General features: G+C 43.7%; 1 protein-coding gene across 5 annotated transcripts in view; it reads left to right on the forward strand.

Annotated features, from left to right (window-relative positions):
- The first annotated feature begins 17,112 nt into the window (after positions 1-17,112).
- clstn1 (calsyntenin 1) overlaps positions 17,113-22,904 on the forward strand; it is a 49,314-nt gene continuing 43,522 nt past the window's right edge. For 4 of the 5 annotated variants that reach the window (XM_030119272.1, XM_030119271.1, XM_030119273.1 and 1 more), the window contains exon 1: positions 17,114-17,386. In XM_030119272.1, the coding sequence (XP_029975132.1) occupies positions 17,305-17,386 (82 nt within the window). In that variant the 5' untranslated portion in view covers positions 17,114-17,304. Of the gene's footprint in view, positions 17,387-22,904 lie in introns of all 5 variants that reach the window. The other variant, XM_030119274.1, reaches the window with a different exon arrangement.

Here is a 22,904-nt window from a genome sequence, read left to right on the forward strand (position 1 = left end):
GATTTGGTATGAATTCATAAAACCTCCCTGGATGCCCTGGACGGGACATGATAGCGGATACGGCAAACAAACAAAACAAAAGATGACCTCTGGTCACCCTTCATGATGGGAGGATTTATTCACTAAGTTTCAACTGAATTGGATCCAAATGATAAACGGGAGGTTACGGGTAGATGTGACGACGGAGCAGATGCTCAGAAATGTCACAAAGATTCCATCAGGCAGCATAATATTCTTCCATCAACTTTAATTAAAGAGAAAAATGTAAAGAAGTGTAAAGAGGAGTTTGTTAAATTCCTTTAAGAGGCCCCATTTCAGACAGAACGGTTGAAGCAGCGCGGCTCCCCTGACCCGGCCGCTAAAATAACTCCTCCCCGTAAATCTGAGAGGCAGGTTATCACTTCATAGGCCAAATGAATGTGATCAGCTCCACCTTTCATCTTCAAAGCGGGGAAGAGAACGAGCGCGGCAGGAGCGAGGGAGGCGACGCTCCCCGCCTCTCTCGTGACTCGACACATTAGAGGCGAGCGAGGAGGATTCCGGAGTGCAGCCGAAGGCGGGCGGGCGGGCGGGCGGAGGGGCTGCATGTGCACGAGTGCTGCAGCACAGCACAGCGCTCTGCAGAAACACTCCAGCCCACCCCGAACCTCATGACTAATAGATGAGATCTGGCTCTCTGGCTCCTTCGGCTCGTGGCATCCGGAGCTGTGTGCAGCAGAGAAATACGGGCCTTCTCTTTATGCGTCAAACGCACAGCTTTGATTGCCCGTTTGCACGTGTGCAGGATGGTTTTTAAATAAAGGGGACTCGTGTTTTTGTTTTGTCTTGTATAGAGTGGCTTCTGTCAAACATGAGAAGCATTTAGACAAAGATGTTAAAAGACAGTTTCAATATGATCGCAGCTGAGTGCGAATGGAGGCAGGATGCACCCCAGACAGGTCCCATCACAGAGAGACAGGGAGCGTCACACACTCATATACACACCTATGAGCAATTCACCAGTCACCAGTTAGACTTTACTGTTTGTTTGTAGAGTGTGTGGGAGGAAACTGGAGCTCCTAACCCCACAAGCAAACTCAGAACACTATAAAAGATATGAACTACGGTGCTTCATTTTTTGAAATGAGTACAATAAAATTCAAAATGAATTACAGTGACTGGAAGGCTGACATAAAATTTTCCAAGTAAAAGAATAAATATGCCTCACAGTTAGATTACAGAACAGGAAACAACAAGAATCAGATCTGAAGCCCTCTGGGTTTGTTTTCTAGGTTATAGTTCATAAAAAGGGAAAGCTGCTTTTCCATGTGCCGTTTTGAGCCCGAGGACAGGAAGCAGATCTGTCCCTGAAGACCCGGGGGGTCAAGACGGTTCCTCACGGATCAGCAGATCAGAAACATCCTTTACAGACGTGCAGAAGCCAGAGGAGAGGCAGGAGCACTCTCTCTCTGGTCTGTTTGAGGACTTTAAGCAGCAACGTAAAACCTGGTCTTTCATTAAATCATTCCAACACAGGAGCATGAAAGTTTTGCACTGAACTGAATTTCTGTCTCTTCCCCACATTTAGCTCATCCTTCGGGTGATTTGAGTCCAACTCCAGAAACCGAAGCTCACACACGCTGGGTGTCTGTTGGAAGCAGGTGGTTCTCTCGGCCAGATTTCAAAGTAAATTGCCTTGATGCGAACATGTTTTCGTCTGCACAGCTTGAGTTTTTGCAAAGCTTGACCCTGGTGGGTCAGCAAGCTTCAAGAGGTCAGACAAAAGAAATAAACACTGTTGTGGTGGTTCGGGGAGCAGATGGTTCCAGGTGAACGCTTAGCAACTGTGACGACTCGAGAATGAATCACAACCACGAACACTGATGATTTTGTAGAAACACCCATATTTTAATGTTTCTCTGTTTGCTAATTGCAGAAACTCCAAGTCCAAAGACCACAGGGCTGATCACGGCCATGTTCTGATTTTATTATGGCAGATTTCTGTCTGTACTTTTTGGCAAAAACAAATTAAAGCGCTCTGTCATATGATTGAATCTGGCCTTCATTGAATAAAGTTTGAACAGCCCTGCTCTGAGAGATTTTATTTTACCTCCCACGTTTTTGGCTCATCTCCCACTGAAGCGAAACCTTTAAAGTCAATGACAGCAAAGTGTTTCAGTGGTGAACCGGATTCCTGCTGCACTCGGCGGCTCTTAAACTGCGAGCCGTATGTTGCTTTAGCTGTTTGTAGGGTTCTGGGTTTTCTCCCACGAGCCACCTGTGTCCCAGTCTTCTCATTTTGTAATTAAAAATACACGCGTGCACTCCCTCCCCCTTTTGAACTGTTCAACCACCAACCACCGGAGCACGAAGATCCTCTGCTTCCAGGCAGTTTAAGGCGCAGCGCTCCCCCGAAGGCGGGCTGACTCCAGCCATCTGCTCCAGCTCTTCCTGGCTGTGATTTCATTTTGACAGACGCTTATTTCCACGGTTATACTCTCAGGATCAACATACCTGTCCTCCTCCAGGATTCCCACTCCGCTGCTTCCTGAGTGCGGTTTGTTTTACGTGCAGGTTACAGTGCGTAGGCAAAAATATATAGAGATGTCATTTTCAGGTTTTTTTGGGGTTTTTTTTTTTTTTTGCATATGACACACATGAAGAGGAGAATGATGTGGGAAGAATTCACAGGCAGCGAGTCGCTCGGTAGAAAAGCTATTCTTATGAGTGAAACTTACCGTGAGATTTGGAAACATATTTAGAGTAAAAGTGTGAACACACACACCAAAAACAATAATTCTTATTCATGACTTTTTTAGTATCATTTTAATTTCATTTTGTTGGTATGCTTTAAGAAGTGAAAAATGAATGAAAATCCAAATCTCAAATTACTGGATGTTCTTAATGGGATTACTATTTATAAGTTGTACACACGAGTTTCCACTCACAGCCTTAAAATATCAAGAGAGACTCTGTACTGTTGCTGCAGGACCGGCATATATTTAGTATTTAGCAAAGATCCAACTACAACAATAACACAGGTGCTGCAGCCAACTGCAGAGGTGCCTCAAATACATAAACGCTACAGGAATTTACCATTCAGTCACTGTCTGATGACACATTTTTGCAGTGTGGAAGCTTGTTACTCTTCAGAGTGAGTTAAGATCGTATAAAGTGGCGACTGATAAAATTCCTCAAACTTCATTGCTCATTTTTAATTCACTGCATGCTGGAGGAAACTCAAACGGCTGAACCTTAAGGTGATAGTTTCTCCCCGAGGAGGCCGAGGAGGGTAGAGAAAGATGCACAGCCAGCAGCAGTTCTGGCATTGATCAATGGATCTCACTCTGAGCTCTCAAGTTCAAAGCTGTATTTATTTATTACTTTGTTTTCTCCTCAGCAGATGATAAGAGTCTGTAAACTCAAACATAAACCGCTCAGTGTCCTCGAAAGAGCGGGACAAATCAGCGTGACTTGATTTTTTTTTTTCTCAGCTGAAATTGACTCCTGAAATGGATTTACTGTTGATTGAAGGGACCGTGTATGAAGAACCAACAAATCAGAGTCGTTAAAAAGCAGGATGAAGTGTTCTACAGGCAGCCCAGCTATTTGTGGACTTTGACCCGGGATAAATAAACACTGCTGCGTCCCGCTGAATGCTGAAAATGCGCTGAGTGACTCAGATTTCTGGACGGGAGCTGGCAGGACGGACGTTCATCTGCACCACTACGGTCGTGTGTTGGCAGACTTCAGGCACCTGACGGCCGCTAACAGCCTGAGTCCGCGCAGGAACGGAGCAAACGCCGCAGACTGCCGGGGGAAGATTTCTGATCGAGCTGTGAGCCCGGGGGGTCAAACCAATCTGAGCATACCAATTACGTTTGAAATGGCCACAATTTAAACTGCGACTGCGTCTGGGAAAACAGAGTGTGTCAGTTGGATTTTTCCAGCCGCATAACCAGATTAACAAGCTGCAGCAGGAGCAGACACCCATCGTAGTTCAGCTTCATTATATTTCCCTTCAGCACCAGCAGCTAACAATCCCTCCTGTGTTTATGTGTGTGTGTGTGTGTGCGTGCATGTGTGTGTTTGAGTATAGCAGGTTCCTGCCTCAGTCTGTCATACTGACTTCAAGCACTTGGTGAAAGAAATACACAGGCAGCGAAAAAGAAAACAACAGCTTCAATGGAGAAAAAAAAAAGAACTAATCAAAAACTGCATCAGCTCTGGTTTTCCTCGTTTGCTGCGTGCTGATTGGCTTAATGTCTGATGCAACTTGCCTCTAACTCGCGGTCCCTTCCCTTTCGCCATCTCCTCATTATCCCTTAACTCCAACCACTGCAGCAGAGAACCTCCTCGAGTCACTTCCTCTCTGCTGTTACTTGCTCGTATGTTATTGTTGGATTTGCTCAAAATAAAATCGACTTGAATTCAACCAAGCTGTGGTTCCTGCTTTCTCTCTCAATCAATCATGGAAACAGTGGGGAAAATGGCCTCACAGGGTTATGTAATGTACGTAATGATAATGACCATGAGAAGACGGACTGAGAAGCTGCAGGAATGTAGAAACTCATGGGGTTAAAAATATAAAACGATGTTGCGTCTTAATGGCACAGATGTAAATTTCACTTCAGGTCTTAAGTCCGTCCTCTGCTGAAGACAGGACAGATATAAAACTAAGTCCTGTCAGCTGAGTGCGAGTCAATGAACGGCGCATTGGGTGTGAATTAAATCTATTTTTATTCCATGCTCTATCGACCTCCAGCGAACCCCACACACTGCTGCGTTTGACATAATCACAGTTTTCAAGTTTTGAGCTCTTGTTCATTAGCTCCTTGCTTTTGCCCCCCGCCACAGGAGCCAGAGGTCAGATTCCTCTGCGGGACACCCCGCCGTTTCCCCGCCGGGACCTTTCTGACCCTCCTGGCTGAAGGGCGGACTCTGGAAATGCTGTTAATATGACCTCCACGGATGCATATGTCAATGCTAATTAACAAAAGCTTCACGGGGATGAGCGCAGAACGGACACTGACGAAGCATTTTGGTGCTGAAGCTCGATCGTCAGCCAGCAGACTTATGTAACAGCGTCATCGATGGCTGACAGCAGTCGCGTAAACCAGTCAGTCACACCTGTCTGATGACGATGGCGATGTTGTTGAGGGACGACTGTTTTACCAGCTGGTTATCAGGAACATAAACCACCACAAACAAATAAAAACAACTGCTTCCTTGTCGACACGAACGGTCCGTTTTCCTCATTGGATAATCGCCTCGCTCAGCCCCTTTAATCACGCCGTCACGACAGCGAGGAGACGTCGCTGTGAGCGCCGTCGTCCGTCTGCGGATGCTGTTGCCGTGGCAACAATAGACGATATTGTCAGAGTGACTCATGAGAGGACCGCCGGTTCGCTCTCTGCCCCGAGATCGAGACCTGACCTCTTCCAGCATAGCGAGCCAGTAAAATGAGTTTTTTTTTTTCACAGACTTTCATATCAACCGGCTCGCAGTCCCCTCTGTGACGCCCATATCCTCAGGCCCACCACTTAAAATTAGAGAGCAGCTGTCCCTGGATTATCTTATCCTGAGACGGATTCCTTGAATACTCGGGACAAAATTATCCAGAGGGTGGATGCAGAGAGGAGGAATGGAGCTGGAGCCACTTTTGACGGCGGGTATGTGTAAATGGCTATTTTGAACGGTGGGCTCTATTCTGGCCGCGGCCCGGGAGGCATGAACTCTGACTGGCTTGTGTTTAGATATGACTCTGCTAAAAGTGATTTTAGGAATCAGAGTTTGATCTCAATCAAAGATTAATTTTTAAGTAGTCATGCAATTGGTGTTTTTCTCTCTACATCCTCATTTGAAGGAATATAAACATGCAGGAGGTAGAGCTTGTGTTGTTTGGAATTGTTTGTTCAGACAACACTGAAGAAAAGATGAGCTTCACGAACACATTTGGGTATCAAATATAAGAAATGACATCCATGTGAGCAACACAGTGTTTCAAAATATTGCAGGTGAAATAAGTATGATGAGTTTTCAAATACTCAAATATGTTTCGCATTGCAGACCACACCCCCAATCTTTCTCGAGGTTTTGTACTACTCCTCTTCCAAGGATGTTTTTCAGGGTAAAAGAGTCACCAGAAACTAAATTTAATACCTTATTTCCTGCTGTGCAAATGATGTTTATGTTTCATGCGTTTATGGCCCTACTTTAAAATAAAATGGTATTGTTTATTTTTTAATTACAGTTTGAAAAGAAGGCTCCCCACATGTGGTTACAGTGTAATGGACCAGATACAGAAGGTTTGATACACCAGATAATAATTCCAAGAGCTAAAACTACAACAGGAAAATCCAAAAAGGAAAAAGATAAAAACTGAGAGTTAGGACTGTATGGAACCAAGACAGGATGATTCAAAGGAGTGAGATGAACAGGCAGAAGTGAGGAAGGTACATCGATACACACGAGGAATGGAAAGTTGTTGGGTTTTTTTAGAATGCTGTGAGCTTTAGGTGCCTGTTTGTGGGTTTGTTTATGTACATAAATCTATGTATTTATTTCTGGGTGTTTGCGCTCTTGTCACTCACCTGGAATGTGAGCGCCATGAGAGTTATGACGGTGTATCTAAATTACTGCCCCAGAGAGCCATGCTGCCAAGGAAAACCCAACACGCTGAGGAACGTCTGCAGCCCGACATCCTGGCACAAGACGCGCATGAGGGATTCACCAATATCACTTCAGATAAACAGAGTTTCCTCCAACTCATAATTGTGTGGGCGTGGCCTGTGGGTGTGACACAGGTCCCATCCATCCCAGTCAGAGCTCCAGCTGTACAGATACTCCAGCACGAGGAGCACTCGGTGTTTAATGAGACCGCGTGAGGCCGTCGTTAGTGCAGGGAGAGGCGCTGGATTATTGATGCCACCGAGCTCCTTCACCGGGCGTGTTCATTCACCTCCAGCCAGGGCGACAGCCGGCTATGAATTACCTCTCTCACTGCTGACGCTGCAGCCAGCCACCGGCAGCAAAGCATTTTAATATGTTGACAAGTCAGGAAAAACAAGGGGAGGGGGATGTGAGTCTGAGAATAGAATGAGAAAAATGTGTGTGCGTGTGCGTGTGCGTGCGCGTGCGCGTGCGCGTGCGTGTGATGGGAGCGATTTTGTATTTGGGAGGAAAGGGAGTGCAAATGAAGACGGAAGGGGATGCTGAGAGCCAGAGGAGGAGGAGAGGAGTCACGGGAGGCCTGCTGAGTTCAAAATCAATAATTAAAAGGTCATGTGGAAGGAGAGAGAGAAACAGACAGAGGGAAAGATAGAGAGAGCACAACCTTCACTGAAATAATACCTTAATCCTCAGCTAGCAGGCTAAAGCCCCCCCCCTCCCCGAAAAAGTGCTTCTTCCTCATCATATCCGGTGACTTTGCTCCAGCGTTTCCTTATGCACCGACACACTGATATATATACTGTACGCTGAGTCCTGGATTGACATGCACAGTGATGTACTGTCTCCACTGAATAATGCATGTGCCTCTATCAGTGCAGACGCGCATTATATTAAGCACATCATTTCCATTTCTTTCCACACTCGCCTTTTTTTTTCTAAATCCGTCTTTAAAATTACATTTTCTTAAATCGTTACCGCTTTTTCTTGTGTTGAATAGAATAGAATAGAACAGAATAGAATAGAATAGAATAGACAGGTTCAGCAGTTGTAACTGTCTGTATATATTGATATAAATAAGAATAAATTAATAATGACAATCAGATTTGGAGTTATCTTACATGTAAAGTAAACAAACGATTAAAACTATACAACAGATTTACATTTTCATACTGTGAAAAGGTATTTTTATGCACAATATTACATACATGTGTCATAGAATTTTGACATAGTTGATTTGAAGACATCTAAATGTGCGTTTTCACTATAATTACCCGAGGATTAATAAATGTTGTGTGCACCAGAAGAGGAAGAAGAAAAAAAAGCTCTCGATCGGACTGACCTATTCTTAACCTAAAGCATAAAACATTCAAACAAGATGAAAGTTACTTCAAACAAAATCCCCCAAACATCTGAAAATTTCAGCAAGAACTGCCACAAAGGAAGCATAACAGCAAAGCTGACAAAGAGCAATGTGATGCAATTTGAAAGCCTCAGAGACTCAGATCAAACACTGGCCTCTTATCAGCCACTAATTTTGAAGTGGGTCTAATTCAAAATATAATTTAAAGCCGGTTTGAAGCTTGTGAGTCAGGTCATTTGACCTTTAAATGTTTACTTCTTAATTTGGCTTTGTTCTGAATAGTTCCTATAATAATTAGATCCCCCGAGTCCACCTTGTCTTCTGTAAATGTCTTTCAAGGCGCCCGATGTGGACAAGTGGAGGACTTTTATCAGCAAATGGTTGAATTGGACAAAGGTCGATAATGAGTGAAGATAATTAACCAAATGGAAGCATGAGGAGCAGCTTTCCACCTTCCTGAGCGCTGATGTGTTGATTCTGATAATCTTCAGCAGAGACTCTCTAAAAGAGCTTCAAAGACGTCTGGAAATAATCATGCAGGACAGGACAGGCCTCAGGACCGTGTATCAAGGTTTATCGTGGCTCGCAGACATTTCCGACTGCGTTAACTTTCCTCAGCGGGGGGATCGAGGACTGACTCAGAGTGTGACCAGGGGCCGTCCGCACCACTGACCCGCTCCCTCAATAATCAACCATCTCAGTTAATAGCGGGCTAACTACATAATTACGAGCAGCCAGGGAGCAAGAGAGAAACTCTGGGCCACAGTACGGCCGAGCTGACTGCAGGGACGCCGGTCCGTCCGGGTGATTTACCTCTTTAATGTCTCCCCAGCTGACTTAACCTTTTACTGAGCAAAATGGGGACTTTGGCCATTTCTTTCTTTTCATTTATTAATTTTCAAACATCTCGGAAGAGGTTAAACTTATCTAATAAGCCATATTTATGTTTTTTTTTTTTTTTTTTTTTTGCAAATACCACGTTATATTACCAGAATTCAATAATGCATTGAATGTACAAAACATTTTACAGATCTCTAGTAGAAAAGGAAACCTATCAAAACAACGTATATAAGCTGTATATTGTAAAAAATAATAATAATAAAGTTGTATTGTATACCGAATATGAAAATCTGAAAATATTTGGGGTCACAATAGTTGAAATGTAGTTCTGGCTTGAATAGAAACTGTCGATTCATGTTTTCAATTAAAATCCCAGAATATGAAGTCAAATGTTTTTTATGGGATTTCTGTTTTCTCGTCCTGTGTTCGGCATCTGGGTCAGCGCGTTCCTGCACACTCGGTACGATGGAGAGCACCTCATGCTGGCTCCCAGCCATTTTTAACCTCCTCCACTTTAATATCACCCACTCGCCATATGAGCCTCTTTCAAGGGGAACGAGGGAGCAGACCACTCACTTCCTCTGTCTGGACAACAGGTTTTCCTACATGTGGACTCGAGTTTGCAGATTTTAATCACAGGCATGTCTCAACTTGGGGGTCGTTGCACTGGGTGGGCAATCTGTATCAAGTCTGGGTTATTAGCTCTATCCGGTGTGTGGGTGTGCAAATGCTTTTTTGCAATGTGCATGTGTGTGTGTGTGTGTGTGTGGGGGGGACTTTGCACATTGCATCTGTTTAACTTATGAAAGAGGCAGACAGTGCTAATGTTTCCTACAGTCCTGTCAGTGATCCTAGTTCAGCTCACATGACTTAAACACACGCTATTCATGTAATATCATAAGTTACATTAATATATATCATAGTATTATCCTTCTCTTTTACTTCTAAACCAGTTTTTATGCTTTTGCACCATATTTTTAGCTTATTTATCATGAAAAACTGCTGCAGAAGCTCAAAATAAACAGAAAAACGAAAACAACACAGAAAGGACAACATAATTTCAGCCATCGATAGAAGTCTTGTTTCCAAGGCTTCATTAATCTAACATCTATGCTTTAGCATATCTAAATGTAGATGCATAGTTTAACAATCCATCTAGTTTAATCTCTTATCCATGTTTTTAGCTGACCATTCCTTTCATTTCACCACCATCAGCTTAACGGCCAATTTCTCTATCAACATGTTGACTCATCACTGAAATCATTTTCACTATTTCATTCATTTCTATGTCATTCTAACTGAACAGCTGAACCCCCGATCATTCAGCTAACTGTTGAACTGGATATTCATTTATCAATATGATTTAGACAAACTGTTGCTGTGATTTATCTCTTGACCACATATCCATTTTTTTTTTTGCTAATTATTTTGATGCATTTTAACTGTTCTTTGGCGATCATTTCCATTTCTTTGATAGGCATTTTTTTTGTCTTGTGTGGTTTTAAACAATGGTAAGCACTGTTACAGATCAACGCCAGGAATTTTTAATTGTGCTTTGTCTTGGATCAAATTTTCAGAACAGCATATTTGACAAAGTTTCACAAAATACCTGTCAGCAGTTTGAAGCATAGCTCTCAGAGTGGAGCTATTTCCTGCCACAGCTTACTTTACATTTGAACACTCTTGACTTTGCGACGTCCAGCACGGTGTCCGCGTTTGGCAGCTGCCGCCCCCGGGGGGCCTAATTTCAGCCCTCGCGGTGCACGTCTCCGGGGAGGCCGGAGTCCGTGTCGATCACACATGACTGATTGGGCTCGTTGTGACAACCATGTCCGTGCCCCCTCCCTAAGCTCGCTGAGGCAATAAAGCCAAGGAGGTGAGAGTTTGACACCGGCTTGACCCACGTTACCAACCTACCCCGTGGCGTGTCAGCGGTGACCTTCTGTGGGGGTCAGAGGTCAAGATCTTAAAACAAGACCATCAAAATCACGGCACCCACACTCCTCTGAACAACCTGATGTCCATCTGGAGTTCACCACACACCACTGACAGTCAGATTATTTATATTCTCTGTTGCAGCAGTATTACGGACAGAAGCGTAATCAGACACACTTACGTCTGATAAAAGCAATAAAATGTAAAATACTGCTCTCATGAATAAAGATGGCCCCGGGTGACAGTTTAATCTGCAGGATCCTTGAGCCTACGCAGAGGGCCGAAAGATTCTTTGAGGTTATCAAGCCTCCATCTGCCAGATTCCCACTCGATCCCTGCCATGTGTTTACTCCTGCCCTGCCTTGTATAACAAACAATGGGGCTGGAGACACAGCTGAAAGTGCTAAAGAACGTGGAGGGGCGGCGTATATCCACAGCGGTAAGATTAAATTAGAGGATTTAGTCTGGAGAGAGAGAGAGAGAGTTCACGTTGAAAGGGAGACAGATCACGTTTGTCAGAGTAAATCAAAAGCGATTCTCAGCATCTCTGCTCATAAACCAGAAATAGGCCACAACAATTATGCACGGCATCAACAACAAACGGGGAAATAAATAGATTTCTTGCCTCATGAGGTGAAGAGCTAAAACAGGTCTGCGCTGATTTGAATTCTGGCGAGTGGGGATGGGATTACTGATTAAAAAAGACCACTGACGGTCCATTTTCATAGTGAGTTTTTTGTGTACATGCAGGAAGATCATAAGTTTTATAAATGACCGCCAGCGACAGCCTCAACCGTAAGATGAATGAGAGCCTCTAAAGTGGAGACAAATCAATCACTCAGGGTGCGTTTCAAATGTTCCCCGTGGTGAACGTATGAATTAGATGGCAGACAGCTTAAAGGTGTGCGGCTTTATTCCAGCACACACAGGCCCAGTGGCTTTAAAAAGAAAAGAAAAAGAAAATGTCTTGAGAAAGAATTTGACAACATCACAGAACTTTGTGATGTGAGATTTAATTTCCTCCAGCCAAGGATTTTAGAAATGTATTCATGAAGAAAGTCAAGGAAACATCCAGACGGGAGCTGTAAAGAGACTGAAGCTGCATATATAGAATTAATCTTTCAACCCAAATGTTCTCTGAAAATTGAGGATCAGAAATATATGAAGCGACACACATTAAGGTTTCGTGAGATACAGTTTTGATTATCAGATAAAACAGAAAATGGAGACTGAAATTTGAAAAAAAAAAAAACAAAATAGACATCCAGGACCATAATCCTCCACTTTTTTAGAGCTTTTCCCTCGGGTGTGTTAAACACTGGGACACTTCCTCGTCTGTGTGCCGCTCAAAAACAGACCATTCAAAGTAATTATTTGGTCTGTACACATCAGTGGAGGGAAATCTCTTGAAAGGAAGTCATTATGATAAGTTGATTTGAACAATTCATTTCACACACACACACACACACACACACACACACACACACACACACACACACACAAAGCTCTCCGGTAATTTCTAAAAATTCTGCTGTGCTTAATGACACAAGCTGCAGTCTAGACGAATCAGGAGGAAGAACTTTCAGGAGCTGCGGTGCTGAATGGAGGCGACGGCTTCGATTCCCGTGTTAGCAGTGAAGTCTCCGCCGTGCTCCGGCTGCTGCCAGCCTCCCGCCGGATAGCCGGATTCCTATGGTCAGTGTGTGGACTCAGAGTCCACCCTCTGCTCCAATAACACGGGAACTGAAGGATTGTGAATAGCGGAGGCAGCCACGGGGCATCCGCGACCTTCGACCATCCAAATAATGTGGTCTAACCCGGCGAACCTCGTCTGGGGCTGGCGCTCGAGATGTGAGCTCAGTGTATGAGATGGATGGTGATGTGAGGTCTTTTTGTGTGTGTGTGTGTGTGTGTGTGTGTGTGTGGTGAGCAGCTATGTGGAGTAAGAGGAAAAATATTTCTGGTTCTGTTTGTTTAAAGAAACAATAAATAGATAAATTCCCAAACGTTAACATTTCTCCAGCCGCTATTTGAACCCAAAGCTTCTCACTGCAGTGCTAACCACTGCAGCCCTCTCATTAACGTCACACAGATTATTGGTTTTATCACGGCACCTGTTGGTGTATAGGAAATTCCTCAGCAACAAGAGAACATTTTATTCTCAAAGCTACAGAAGAAACATCATCAATCCTTACAGGAAGGTTAGTGGTGAAAGTCAAATTTTGATGACTACATGATGCAGCCAGAGCATAAACGGAGCGAACGAGGCCCACTGATTGGGAGTGAAAGCAGACCAGATGAGCTACTGTACTGATTGATGGTGAAGAAGCCCCCAAAATTACAGGCAAAAGGCAGAAATTTCTTCCAATTTGCCAAACTGATTGTGAGAGGGAGCACACATTTGCAGATTTTTTTTTTTTTTTTTTTTTGACTAACCGTCAGCAGCAGTGGGAATCGCAGCAGCCTTTTTCACTCACAGCAAAGAAGTGAGAAGGTTTACAGGGGGATGTAACACCTTTCTGAGCATTTGATGATGCCTCGCACCTATATGCCGAGCCCTCCTATAGCCCGTCATTGTCCCCCAGAGAAATAATAATGGCCACTCTGTCCCTTCCCCGGAGTGCCGGACATCTGTGAAAGGAAAGGAAGGAGGAGGAGGGGGGTACCACTTTCTACTCCGGGCCACTTAATGCGTTGCCAAAGTGGAAACAAACAGCCATTGTGCTCCGGCTCTGCTATTGCCCCGGTGTCCATAGACTGTCCCTGTTTATAAAGCCATCACTTAATTGTGGCCTCACACACAACTATGTCCATTCTCTACTCTTTCCCTGTGATCTCTGAGGCTGTGAAGATCTCACTGAACAATCAAGGCTGGCCTTAAGCTTTACTGCATGTAAAACAGCTTTTCTTTGCTGTCCACTCTTGTTTCGAGCTTCTGGTACCTCAGTTTGGACGTATTCTTTGTTCCAGAGTGACCGACACAATCGCGCTGGCTGGCTTGTGACAAACGCTGGTCAAAGAATGGCACTCCATCCCACTGGCTGTGTGACCAGGCTGGTGATCATCATGTGGAGGAGGAACCAGGCTGTTGTAGCTGTGCATGTTTTGTTTTTTTTTATTCCAACAACCTGCAGAGGCTCCTGATTGTTCAATGAATAAATGTTGCATTGCCAACTTCTCTCTTCAGTCTTCAATGATTCAATCATCCAAGCAGCAAAGAAAAAGAGGATTTGGCCCATTTTTATTGTGCTGCTCATTCGACAAATGGATGGTCCTTGCAAATATGACTACATTGAAAAGAAATAAACTTTCCAATGACAAAAAAAAAAAAAAAATATTACAAAGAATTGCTGCATCACAGAATTAATCTGCCAAACACTGATTTCCTTGCTTTTTGTGCCTTTCTTATATTCATACTTTTTTTTTACAAGAATAGCATGAGTGCTGCAATCATAGCAATCATATTCCTGCTCTCATTTATTTATTTTTATCAACAAACTCACTGCGAAACAATCCATTGAAGCCTGCTGACCTTTTCAGAACAGTCTCTCTGATTTATAAGAAGGCAAATTAAAACCACGTGTTTTACATTTGCATGAGTATCATGCAAGTGTATGGTGCAAATTTGGCAGGAGATGCACCCAAGTAATTCCTTGATTGCATCGCATCCTCCTCTCCTCAGGGGTGCTATCTATATCCGAGGGTGTTGATTGGGTAGCGGTCCCCACCTACGTACATTTGCAATTTGAAGGATTGCTATTCTCACCATGCTCTGCGCATGTCGTGTGTTCTGCAAAGTTCACCGACGAATGATCGATACAATGCCTGTTTTTATATCGAGTGCTACGCAGACCTTCTCCACTGAGTTCCTTAAACAGCGTGAAATGAAAAGGAACCGTCTTTCCTGTGTGGAATAAAGGATTAAACAACTTTCTGACTTTGAAGGTGCGCAAACGGTTCCACACATTTTCTCAGGTTCTAGCAGGATACCGCCCATATTCCATGTCTCGATTATCCAACCTGAGCCTTGAGGGCCGCGTGACGTATGGGCCCTCATTCTGTCAGTATCGCTCTACCCTCCATCCTCGGCATCTGTAGACGAAGCTGGGAAGGCAGACGCCTAAAATGTCTCATTTTTGGATTGCAACTGTTGATGACAGACTCTACGGCTCAGGGTCAGACCAATTCACTATTAAACTGAACATTTGTCAAGAGGTTCATGCAGACAGAGGCCTTTGTCGGCATCCGAGCCTCATCCGTTAAGTGCTGCGTTTAATTTAGCAGCGCAGATGACTGGACGCCCTCAGACCCCTCTGCAGCACCAGCAGGCATTTGGCCCTGGCCCCCGGTCTGCTCCACGAGCTGCACGCTCCCACAATAACATTATTGACGTCACTGGCCACCGTTCGGACACACGCTGCATTCACTTGCTCCTCTGAAGCTCGGATTTTACAGACTCGTTCTGAAAAGGTTGGGCCACGGCACAAAGAGGGTCGTTTTGTCGTTATACGGTTGATTTGTGCATCAGTACATGTTTTTAAAGTGGAGTGGGAAGGTTTTATCAAACGACAGAACATGGTGACTTAAAAAAAAACAAAAACAACAACAACAAACCCTTTTAATTCTGGTGTTATTTGTCAAGGGTTCCAAGTATATCAGTCTTCTTTAACTGTAAGAATTAAACTCAATTTTTGGTGGACATTTTGGGATGAATTTTCTTCATGCAGCAAAGTATTATTAAAGTGTACATGAAAATCCCAGTGATGTTTGACTCCAGGTGGCCAGAACAGGTTCAGTCTTTGTGTAAATAATGTCTTTCAAAACTGACTTTGGGTCATAATAAAAGACCAGAACAATATACTGATCCGGGCGAATGTTCCCAGCTGTTTCTTTTCATGATGACTCAGAGCTTTTATCCATGAACTTGACAGTTGCACTCTGTGCTTTGAGTCATTAGAGCGAACAATTAATAAAAGCAGGTGTTTGCTCTGGCTGCTGTTCCTGCAGACACCTGCACACAGAACAAACACGTTGTGTAACAGGATGTTTTTGAGCAAGCAAGAAAGTAATACAAAACTTTGTTTGCTGACTTTTAAGCACCTTAGTTGTATCAGTTTATAAAAGAAGTAGAAGAAGAAGCATCCTTGGATATATTCAGTTAAACTGTAATGTCAGCGTCAACGAACAGAACATGGATGAACCATAAGAGGATGCACAAGCGGCACAGGGGTCGCACCGATACTGATTCACCATCATTTCTCCTTACTGACCTTTGTTGTTCTTAGTTCTACTCAAAGGAGTGAAGCTCCTCTATTAAATGAGTCATATTTGACAGGTTGCTCACTAAATAAATCCTCTCACATGCCTTGTTTTGTGTCCATATTCAATGGTTTCACACTGTGTAAAATATCAAAGGTATGTAAAGAAGTTTGGCATCCATCCTACAAATTTCTGATTTCAGATCAAACGAAGGGAAGGTCTTTCAGAGGGATGTATTGTTTCCGTCCATTTGTTCAGTTGATCTGCATCTCTTGTCTGTTCTGCATGTTCTGAAGGCCTGAATGTTATTTGGCATCATGAAGCTCTGCAGATTGTGATAAAGATTTAGTTTCTACTTTCAGTGTGGTGGAGCAGAGACAGACGGGTTAAATATGGATGATGCTGGCCTTCCAAGACTAATGTTATGAGCATACACACCGTCATTTGGTCATGCTCCTTTTTATGTCATTTCTTGTAAGATATGTATTTTTTCACTCGCCGACTACTTTATTGGACATGTTAGTGAACATTATTATTAAAAAGTACAACAGCTTAGCAAATAAATTTGCCTTTACAAAAAACTTTGATTATAATGAAATCCTGATCAACACTTGTACAAACGCCTCACAAGTTTTTATTCCTTAGATTTCTCATTTACTTTCACACCATGAATAATCATGGGTGTATTTATGTTTTTTTTTTTTTCATTTTTGTGTTCCTATTACAGTATTGATTGGTTTCACATATCAGTTTTACATTGCCCTTGTCATTTTAATATCTGATTTCATTTATAAATGTATCTTCTGAATCTGAAGCTGAATAAGTGAATCATCAATACTAGCGCAGTACACATATTACTATTGTACAAGAAAAAATATTAGAATTAGGCCTAAACTTTGATTGGATGTGCTTCACGAATTATAATCTTGAACCGTGCTTATTTCAGATTGTTGTTTGTATTGGGATGGAGTTTTTAAGAAAAAAAAAATCTGTTGGGAGGCAGAGACAGTCTGTCTGTGCGCGTGTGTCAGTCAGATTTTCCGAGCGGCCCTGAAGGCAGCGCGCCGCACACGGAGCGGAGCTGTGATTGAAGCGGAGAGCAGCGGAGCGGCGGCGGCGACGGCCATCTTAGAGCTACCGTGGTAACCGACACTCATCTTCTGGAGTTTATTTTTCTCGTTTGAAGAGCACCTCCGCCTGACCGACGAGGGGAGAAGAAGGATCTCTGAGACTCCTCCGCGGTGAAACTCGAAGTCGGGATGCGGTTCCGAGGGAATAAACCTTTTGCATCCGCTGTCGGACTGGTCCTCGGACTATTATGCGCGGTGGAGGCGGCTAAAGGTAACTATAAGCCGGGCTTTATCCGTCCCGTTGTGTCCCGTGTGTCCGCCTGTGCCTGCCAGACACGGCGTCTTTGTGCGTTCGAGGCTCCCCGGAACCTGCCGCCGCTCATACAGCCGGTGAAGGTTACGGTGTCTCCGGAGGGATGCGGGCTCGGTAACCTGTTCAGGGGATGGGGGGCTCCGGAGCCGCAGCGGAGGGATGGGGCCAGCCATCCCGGCGGTGGCAAGTGCATCCCGGGATGATCTGCCCCTTTTAACCCCGAGACAAACCCAAGTCCGCCGTTCACGTTCTTGCTGCGTTTATCATCCGTCTGTCGCGTTTTGCTTTATTTCAACGCAAAGTGCGCTACTTGTCTCTTCTGCATCTATTTTTGGGTGCTGCTCTTTTTTTCTCTTGCGTCCTTCATTTATTTATTTATTTTTCCATGCCATTTAAATCAATATATTTATGTCACCCTACTGCAGAGTTTGTAATCTTTCCCTGACTTAAATGTCTGGCACTCTCTGTACCAATCCCTTCAAAGTGCAATTGAACACATCTAAATATATTGCGCAATGATATTTCCGTACCCACCCTTTATAGTATTTGGTCCTGTTAATCCATACAGGTTTATTTTTTCCCATTGCCTAGCCCTAATAGTTGAATTTAGCAACACTGTGGTCGAGTTCGGTTGGCTACGCATTGCAGATCTTCTTCACATGCCCCCTTTTTTTTGTCGGTGGATTAAAAAGAATATGTGCCAATGCAAGCTTAAATATGTAGGGAAAAAAACAAAACAAAAAACAACAGGCATGACAAGAGAATATTTGTGAGGCTGCTTCTATCACCAGCTGAAAGTGCATCTGGTCTGTTCTTCTGCACCACCATGGCACACTGTGGAGAAACGTGAATGTCTTTGCTGCAGGGCGGGCTGCCTCCCTCCTCACACACTCTCTGGGTGGATTTACACACCATCTTTGAATGTTCCACTCCATCCACTGACTCCCGGGTGTGTAAAGGCAGGTGTGTTAGTCACTGCCCAGCATCAGCATGCCCAGACAGTAACCAGCGGATACAGAGGGGGGCTAGTATGCTTTGTTTGTTAATGTTACACCCATTTTTATGCTTCCTGAATGAAATAAAGACATTGAAAGCGATATAGGCGGTCATAAGTGTGCAAACTGGAGGCAGTATTTTAGACATATTTCTCCTGTCGCCGTTTGAATGAACAAATCCCTGGGGCTGCCATCGCTGTAAGACTAACTTCATATCATTTTTGCTCGTAAATCAGCAGAGGAAGGCCTGTAGCAGTCTCCATGGCGTGTGAACGTGGCGTTTTGTGTTGCAGTTGAATGTGTGCAAAGTGCACCTGCTGCCTTCCTTGTTCTTATCAGCAAACGCAACCTGTGAAATTACCATCTTGTCGAAGGCTTATCATTTACTGACCAAAGGTTACCTGATTATTTTGTACGCCACCTCCACCACCCTGCGCTCCAGTTTTGTGTTTCCATGGATTATTTGTTAATATTTCTTATTTAATAACCGTCTTGTTATTCATTTCTTGTGGAGCGGGGGGCGTCACATACTCCTTGGGCGTTTTGTGCTTAGATTCTCTAGTGTAGACATTTACATTGGCTTTTTTATGTTGTTGTTGCACAGACAGATTGAGGCGTTAGTCCAGCTCTCTCAGGTGGATTTACTAGCACTCATGAAGGATGTTGTGGATCGAGGTTATTCACATACTCAGACATTTATCACTGTTACCATGACTGCATCAAAGCCTCAAAAGAGCCGTTGAAAAACATGATTTTGATGGACAGCAATTCTTCCCTGGACCATATGATATATAACTGCACTGCCAGCAAGGAAATGCCATCATGTGTAGGTTTTGTGTAAATACAGATTGTCTCCAACAGTGCTGACAAACACTGAAGCGTTGCAGACTTCAAACTCTTGCTGTTATTGTCCACTGCTGCAAATGCTCTTTTAATGCACACTGCGAGAGTTGGTTGTTTTGTCCACGTTCATCTCTTGTTTTCCACGTCTCGCCCGTGCAATTTATTTCATTTCCTGCAACCCCGAGCAGCTGCTGTGTGTCCCCATGTTCCGGAGTCAAACATTAAGCCCCGCTGAGACGTACGAGCCTCCTCTGGGCACACAATCAGACAAAGAAAAAGCTGGTTGCCGGGAAGTTTCTTGGCTCATTCATCATTGAATTAAGTGATTGTAGTTGAACAAATTGGATGCCCTGCTTTGTGCGGCGCAGAGTTAACATATGCGCTCCCCGCACATGGCTGGGACACATCAGAGCTTCCTCCCAAGTCCACTCATCCTTCATAGCCTGGAGAAGCCAAATATCGATCTGATAGAAATCGCTTGTCATTTAGAGTCCATTCCTATCAGTGATTTTGTTTTAAAACAGGAATGTATGTCTGTCATGTCTTCTTCTTTCATATCTTTTTGAGATTTTATGTTTTTTTTAAATTGTCACTTCAGTAAAAGTTAAGGAGTCTTTTAAACAGATCACTTTTTCTTTCATGCAGCAAAAGCTTTGATTCAAAGTATTGGCTTGAACCACTTTCTTGGTTTGAAAAGTCTCTCATTCCAAAACGGTCAATTGATTTGATCACCCCAGAAACCAAAGTGAAGCAGGGCCACCATTAGTGCCCCAGACGGAAGCGAAAAGGGCTCACATTTTGTGTGCCGCAGACTCTGTCATTTAAGGCCATTTTCAGCCTTGAAGCCATGAATACTCTGTGACGTTTGTCATCTGGTTATGTTATGACAGACTGAAACTATGTGTGGACATATGCAGCTGACAATGACTGCATTGTCTTCGCTTCTGCAGCGCAGCTTGAGGTTTAGCATGCCAACAGTCAGCGGTGGTTTGAGGAGACTTTTCTTCTCAGAAGAGACGTCGATGAAAATGTGCCAGTCGACCTTGACGTGTTTTAACCTGCCACGTCTTGATCGGCCCGTTTCGAAATGAGGAGGATGTCAACTGCCAGTGGTGTGTCAGTCTGGACATTCTGATTGATGGAAATAATTTATTTTAATGTAATGAGATGTAGCACTTTTAATCTTGTGTCTTAGTGCTGCAGGATTATGTATTCAGCAAAAATGTAACTTAAATAGCACACTGAAACTACACAATCATTATAGATGCAGTAGTTATGGTGCTGTTCTTCCTTTTATGAGCATTGAACTGAAAACATGCATGAGTCTTTGCAGTACTGAAGGGAACGTGACATGAATAATGCTTTATAGTGCATACCAGTATATTTAGGACAAAATATTTGGATAAAGTAGTATAAATATTGGATTCTTAACATTTGCACATTCTAGTTGCAGTGTCTCGAATCAATACCTGCCTGCTTGTGTACTGGTTATAATGAAACCTAAGCAGCTGATTTTTATTGACACCAGTGGTTTATTGGTGTGGGATATCGGCAAAGATTACATCCATCTGGACTGTAAAATATACTGCTGCTTCTGTGGATTCTTATGAAAGCTGTTACCAAGCATGTTGCCCTGCATCGCCCTGAATGACTGCTGACTTACCCTACACACATACACAGATACTCTTGTTCTGACGACTTACTGCTCAAATATTTTCAGTATTTATTCAGATATTTCTCACTGGAAACAAAAGGCTTTTTTTTTTTTCTTGCCCTCAGACATCGGGGTCGTGATGCGGACTGAGCACGTCACAGTGCGGTCACTGTTCGGAGACGCACTGCTCAAGCCCCTCAAGAATGCGTTCATGACTTAATCCCTTAAAAGTGCTAAGATGCTGAAACGCTTGGATTTGGTGGCTTGCCACTCAGGCCATGAGAATACTGCAGTGAATCAGGGCCGGGCATGACTTCCCTGTCACTGGGGCCTTAATGACTTGAATGGAGTCAGTGAACTGTCAAGAAGGGGTCACACAGTTGTGAATATTAAGTTGGCCAAATGACTCGGAAGTTGCCCTGCCCACCAAGACAGAAGTCTCCCCTCCCATTATGTAAAATAAATGATTTTTCAGTAGTCTAAATTTTTCTATATTCGATGCTGATTATTCTGCAATAAACCATTCACACTGTGCAATAAATATAATGGGAAAAAGTTTCTCGTTAAATTGTCAGAATCAGAATTGAAAGCCTTGACTCATGAAGTGACAGACAGTGGTGCATATTTCATGCTGTTATTTCTGTGAGGAATGCCTAATAAAAAAGTGTTTAATTCAGCTCGTATCGGCGGCTCATCTGGCTGTTATCTCCTCCCCTGAGTCTCATTGCTTCCCAGAGAAGGAGAAAAAAAAAAAAAAAAACCTCAAATGGCACTGCAGAGCGATTCAGGTTCGGGCGTGCTCGCATTAGGATTCGTGTTCCATGGGAAACAGGTAACCGGAGAGCACGTTTTACCTGCCGCAGGTCAGCTCCACCCGAGCGCCGGTGCAGAGCCCCGTCCGACCCGCTCCTGCTTTCTCACTCTCACTGGCCCTTTTGTGCGGCTCGCACAGAGAGGTGATTGAGTTGCGTTCAAGACTCTGTGCCTCCCAACCCCCTCTTCAGAGGAACGCTCCGGCCGCGCAGGGTGTGTTCGTTCTGTTGGGCGGTTGCGACTGCATAGAGGACAAACAAATGTTGTTGCCTGGCAGGGAAACTGAGAGGCTCTCCTGTGTGTTCGGCATGTTCAGGGGAGCGAGGGCCCCTGAGGTCTGGGCTTCCCTTTAAGGGTCTTTTTGGGCCTCTGAGAAACAGTCCCCGGCCTGTGATGGAAGTGGCTTGCGTCAATAAGCCCAGGAGTTTGTAAGGCAAGACAAACAGAGACGTGTGCCCACTGTTTCAGAACGTGAGCAGATTGATCGTTTGATTACTCCTGGTGCGGGGGAATTACAAGAACCACTTGGCAGCACGATTGGATTCATTGTTTAATTCAGATTTGGATGCATTACAAACCCTCACCTGTCTGGCTGCACTTTCTGTTTGACTCAAGCGAAGCCTGAAGCTACCTGTTTCTTTATGGCGCTGTGCAGGCACCTTGCGGTTGTTATTTAGGCCACTCCTGACAGCTAGGGAACCGTATTTCTGGCAGGCATGGATTTTTCAATTTCCAAAGTTGCACACTTCAGATTTACACTGAGGCAGTTCTTAAAAGTGATGCACTTTGTGTGTGTGTGTGTGTGTGTGTGTATATATATATATATATATATATATATATATATATATATATATATATATATATATATATATATATATATATATATATATATATATGTATATATATATATATATATATATATATATGTATATATCTCCATGTTTTCGCAGTTTAAGACTGACTAAATTGTCCAAAGTTTTACTGGAAACACCTGAAAATGTGACTCAAGTCTGAGTGCAGACACACTTTTCTTCTGTTTGTTCAGTGTGCTGCTGAAGCCTAGAGGAACAAATACGAGCAACCCGGCAACAGAGAGGCTTTATTTAGTCTCAAACAGCAGTAAGACAGTCGACATGCAGCCACATGGGCTGCCTCTGATTGTTATGTTTTG

The sequence above is a fragment of the Salarias fasciatus genome, chromosome 20, assembly GCF_902148845.1.
Source record: "Salarias fasciatus chromosome 20, fSalaFa1.1, whole genome shotgun sequence".
Taxonomy (NCBI): Eukaryota; Metazoa; Chordata; class Actinopteri; order Blenniiformes; family Blenniidae; genus Salarias; species Salarias fasciatus.